Source organism: Macaca thibetana, chromosome 5 (assembly GCF_024542745.1).
Source record: "Macaca thibetana thibetana isolate TM-01 chromosome 5, ASM2454274v1, whole genome shotgun sequence".
Classification (NCBI taxonomy): domain Eukaryota; kingdom Metazoa; phylum Chordata; class Mammalia; order Primates; family Cercopithecidae; genus Macaca; species Macaca thibetana.
In genome coordinates, this window is record NC_065582.1 from 72,396,057 (window position 1) to 72,401,727 (window position 5,671).

Here is a 5,671-nt window from a genome sequence, read left to right on the forward strand (position 1 = left end):
AAGCTTGTTCTACTTTGCATTTATTAGCCTGGATATTAATTTTGCAGGCTCTTCCTACCTTACCGGTCTCAGCTCCAATGTTACAGCAGAAAGTTTCCTTTATCCCCTTCCCCAAAGCAGCAGCCTCCCGGGTATACACCCTGCTACTCCTTAGCTCACATTAGAAATCATCATACTATTCTGTGAGTTGATTTTCTGATTTTCCTCACTACAGGATGGCTGGATGAGCACAGGGAACTTGCCTATGTTGTTTATTGCTCTGTAGTCAGCTCCTGAAAGTATGCTTGAAACACAGTAGGCATTTAAATATTTTTGATAAATGAGTAACATTAGTGATCCAATGTTCTCAGTTTACACCTCTACAACTTTTAAGGAAAACTCATTTTACTTATTTTCATATTTCATCAACATGTTTTTAAATTAAACTATCCTTGTTCATGGTCTAATTATCATGATAAGTAGTATAAATTTATTGAGATCTTACAGTGTTAGGCACGGCATATGCCTTTAAATGTTATCTTCCCATTTTACAAAAAGGAAATTGATGCTAAGAGAGGTCAAAGAACTTTCTCAGGAACACAGACAAAAATGCCAAAGTTGAGATTTAGATGAAGGATTATCTCACTTTAAATCTCGAGCTCTTTCTAATGTATCCAGTTATAGATCCGATGAGAGTAAACAAATGTATTTTACAAAGAAGAAAAGGTAAAACAAACAGACTAATAATAACCAAAAATCCCTTTCGAACTACAAATGTGAAAGCTAAGACGAAAACAATTGACTTCCACAAGAGTACAAGCAAAATTGTTTCATATTTAGTTAAAGGTGAGGAACAAGTAAATTCATTTCATCCTAGAAAGAAGCTTTTGAAATTTCTTATAACAGATAATAGAGCTTAATTATATAAATATATTCAAGTGTTTTAAATAAGTTACATTATGCATGGATAAGTTATTCAAGTAAACCCAAGAGTCTTGAAATTACATGCCTCACTCCAAAAAGCTAAGGTCTGGAGACTAACTATGCCTTTTCACAATTCCTTAGACTGTTAGGCAAATCACCCCAGGAAGATGGAGGATGAGAATTCTGATCCTTAGAAGAGGTTGTCCTGCTCACTAGGTTTTACTATATTACTATGCTTTTCAAACCAATGGGTGTCAGATCTCTCTTCAAAATACTTTAGAGAATGTCACATAGTTAGAACTGATAAAGATGTTAGAAATGATTACATCTAATTTTCACATCTTATAAACAAATAACTGAATACTGCAATGAATAATGATCTGTTATTTGGAAAGTGTTTCTACATCCATAAGAATCAGACTCAGCATCATGCCTGGATGGTGAAAAGTCACATGACCAATAAGTCACCATCCACAGGGCTCCTGCAGTACAGGGACAAAACAGAAAAGGACCGTGAGATGCCGAGACTTGGTACATTCTAAAAGAACTAAAATTCCAAAAATAAAAATGACAAGAAATATATACTCTGGATCAGAGAAAAATGAAATAAAAAGAACCAGGTTTATAAAATAAGGAAGAGGAGTCTAAGTATAGGAGAGAGAACAGTTGCTGTCAGATTACAACACCTCAGAGTCCAAGCAGGGGGCTAAGAAGAAAAAATATAGAGAAGAAGCCGACATTGCTGTTTTTATATAGGGGGAAAAGGTATAGAGGTTATTAAATGAAAATGCCAGCTTAAAAACAAAAGTGAGGAAATCCAAGCTGAGCCGCATCCTGCAAGTTCAAGAAAATTTAGAAACATTTATTTCATCATGTGCCTCACATAAACCAAAAGAACTTTTTTTTCTGTTACAATCGTATATAAAATGAACTTTGTGTGTTTTCTTTTGAAGTCAGGCTGAAAAAAAATGTCATTAATGTTTTTATTAGAAAGGTAACCTTTTGTAATACAAATAATGTTCTTCATACTAATTTATTTAGTGATCTAAAAGATGAATATGTCTTTACATAGTTTGATTCTAGTGAAACAAGGACATTTTTGGGGTGGGATGAATGTGAGGAGTCAAACATTTCCTAAGACACAATGAACTTGGTTTTAGACCATGATGGTGTCCTATATTTTTCAGAAATAAAATAGTTATCTTAGATTTACTGTCTTGTGTCATTTCATTTTTCTGTGTGTAAGTATGTATGTGTATATGTGTGTGGAGAAAACACAATAATGGTGTGAAAATATTAATAGTTAAAACATCCTGAAATATCTTATTCTGCTATCTTTTCATCTCTCTTTCAAGTCTTAATGTCTTTTAGAAAATCCAGGCATGCTTCCAGCAAGTTAGAATCTTGAGTGCTTTTTAAAATATAATATTTTTGAATCTCAGTTTCTATTTATTAGTAAAATTCTATGTTGACAAGTATATATTTATTGCCTACTATATCCCAGGCAGTTTATGAAGGGCTATGAGATGTACAGAATTAAGAGAGATTGATAGCTCCAACTCTGTCTTTTTTTTTTTTTTAAATGTCCACTTTATTCCATATAACACTTAACCAGATATCATTTACATCTGAGGAAGAGATGGCCCATGAGACTGATCTATAGTAAAACACTCTAAGAAATGCAGTCCAATTTTATACATTTCCAGGCATCCCTAGACAAGTGTGTCACAATGCACAATGCAGAAATATAGGTATCACTACTACATTTTACATAAAAGGGAAGTATCAATAAACTTTAGAAAGTAGTAAATTCACCTGTCCCTTAAAATATGGGTATGCAATTGTTACAAAGCCATAGTAAATGGTTTATAAAATGTAATTTTATTTTCTGTTACTCTGCTGTTACATAGGGCATAACATTTTCACAAGGCTTTTTTGGGACTACAGTCAATGATTAGCAACACACAATAGTGGTCCAACTCTCTAAATAACAATCACTAGACAAACTGGACACCCTCTCACATGTGCACAAATCTGCATGGAAAAGTACTAAAGGTTTAGACTTGGACTTGTGTACTTTATTTCCCCTTTCTAGTGTATTAAGAAATGACATGCACTTTAATTTGCCAAAAGCAATGCTTGTATTCTGGCAGCAACATGCTACTTCTATCACATAGTAAAGTGAATACCAGAACTACAAAGGCAGGAGGTGTAAGTGAACTTTTATTGGGAAGGGAGGTTGGCAACTTAAACAGCAGCAAATAAAGAGTGAATAAGGAAACTCCCTGTTGCCACAGATATACAAGACCTCCTTATGTGATATAGGAGCCATTTCAATTTGTGACCCCAGCCAGAGATGGCAAGTGCTTTTCCATTCAATCTAATACTTCCGGATTCCTACTAAAAAGGAATACATTAAGAGCATGGAAAAGTTGCTTACTGAAAGGAAACCCCTGAAGAGTAAGGGAGGGAATGTAGAAATTAAGAAGTTATGTGGAACACTGTTTAAATTGTAATTAACTACATTTTCTTATCTTCACAGTAATACAAAACACAGTCACTTGCAGAACTGGTTCAGATTACTTAAATACCAGATACATTTTTAGTCCTCTACATAAGTGTTTGGGAGTTACTTATGTTTATATGAAATGAAGCTATTAATACTTTTCTACAGCAGTACTGCACACCAGGAAGGCCAAGACAAACACAAATCAAGGAAAGAAGTTTTCCCAAAGCTGCAGTGTGAAAAGACTATAAACAGTTGATTCCATACACATGAATGGGTTTCTTTGCTATAGGAAATCCAAGTGGAATAAGGAATGGAGATGTGTAAAAAGGTTTCTTGAAGGAAAGAAGGATGACACCCTGTATGGATTTAGTTTTCAGCCCCTTCTGCCGCATCACATTCTTCTCCTGCACTGTCTGATGTCCAAAGTGTTAGGTTGTCTCTAAGCAACTGCATGATGAGGGTGCTGTCTTTGTATGAGTCTTCATTCAGTGTATCAAGTTCAGCAATGGCCTCATCAAAAGCCGTTTTAGCCAGCGTGCAGGCAAGCTCTGGGTTATTAAGAATCTCATAGTAAAATACAGAAAAGTTAAGAGCAAGCCCCAGGCGGATTGGGTGTGTAGGTTGCATCTCTTTCTTGCTTATATCAAATGCCTCTTGGTAAGCTCCTTGGGAATTATCTATCGTTTGTTTTCGATCATCACCACATGCAACTTCAGCAAGGTACCGGAAGTAATCACCCTTCATTTTCAGATAGAAGACCTTACTCTCTGGATTAGTTGCATTGGCTATTAAATATTTATCCAACAATTCCAGGACCGTGGTGCAGATGGATCTCAGCTCGGACTCCACTTTCTCCCGATAGTCCTTAATCAGCTGCAACTTCTTGTCGGAGGTGTAGGTCTTCTGCTCGATGCTCGAGATGACCCTCCAGGCGGACCTGCGGCCCCCGACCACGTTCTTGTAGGCCACGGAGAGCAGATTGCGCTCCTCGTTGGACAGCTCGGCGCCCTGCTCGGTCACTGCCTTCATGCAGGTGGCCATGTCGTCGTAGCGCTCGGCCTGCTCGGCCAGCTTGGCCTTCTGGATCAGCTCAGTCTTCTCCATGGCGGGCGCGGGGCCGGGGCCTGGGCGGAGGGCGAGGAGAGCGAGGGAGAGCGCCGACCCGGAGCGGGAGGAGCCTCGAGAGCTTCACGTCTCCGCGGTCGCGACGCGAGTCCAACTCTGTCTTTTATTGTTTCATTTTGTTCCAGTACACTTTCATATAAATTGATGATATTAGATTGAATAATTGCTAAAATATTGCTCTAAAATCTTACCATGTTGATGTACCAAATTATTAGTGAAGAATACCATGGTGATTAAAGATAGTCACAGATTCTTTGCTATTTACTAACCAAGAGAAAGTGTTTATTTCCTCTCTCCTGAAGTCAGGGCCAGCCCTGTGATGCTTGGCCTACTGGAGGTGGGAAAAGTGATGCTGTGCCAGGTCCAGGTCTAAGGCCTAGGGACACCTGGCTGTTTCTGTTTGTGCTTCTTGGGAACCCTGAGTCTTAATTGTTGAAATTGTTTAATTATATGAAGATATAAGAAATCTGTCTACTTATCATGGATAACACGAGGTGACACCAGGTAGAGAGAACAGGCCCTGGCACTACTCACAAAAAGAGGGAAACATTACCATCATAGCCTGCCAGTCCATCTCTTGCTTCAGCACCAGCTGCCATCAGATTATAGCTCCATGGGATTTCAACTGAAACCAGCATAACTGTCCATTGGGCCCAGTCAAGCCACATAACCATGAGAGAGAGGGAAATGGTATTGATTTAAGCTACTAAGTTCCAGGATTGTCTGTTATGCAGCAATAGGTAATTGAAACAGATATTACTTCTCAGCATTACAGGAAGTATAATTACATTATTTATTCCATAAACTATATATTTTAGATTATATATAATAAAGTATCAATGTATACAGTCAGTTCTGCTATTATCTGACACAGATCGTGCTAAAAATATCATCAAGCTATGCAAAATCTTGTAATATGAACCACAAGACCAATAAGAAACATGGAATTAGGGGTATGACACTCAAAAACATTGTCAGTGACACATAAAAAAATAAAGATTAAAACACAATAAATATGGAACTGGAGTTTTACATGTGGGAATAATTGACGAATCCATACATATTACAATAAATGTGGCACTTTACCTTGACAAAAACCTAAAGTTTGCTTGTGGAAGTAAATGTGAGAAGAGT

The 5,671-nt window shown here is 37.4% G+C and overlaps 1 protein-coding gene across 1 annotated transcript; it reads right to left on the minus strand.

Moving 5' to 3' along the window:
• Positions 1–2,765: 2,765 nt before the first annotated feature.
• On the minus strand, positions 2,766–4,630 carry LOC126954352 (14-3-3 protein theta). The gene has a single exon (XM_050789927.1). It carries the CDS (start codon positions 4,514–4,516, stop codon positions 3,779–3,781), a length of 738 nt encoding a protein of 245 aa, XP_050645884.1. The 5' UTR covers positions 4,517–4,630; the 3' UTR covers positions 2,766–3,778.
• Positions 4,631–5,671: the final 1,041 nt, after the last annotated feature.

Coding starts and splice junctions, on each gene's coding strand:
- LOC126954352 (XM_050789927.1), bottom strand. CDS start 4,516: ATGGAGAAGACTGAGCTGATCCAGAAGGCCAAGCTGGCCGAGCAGGCC.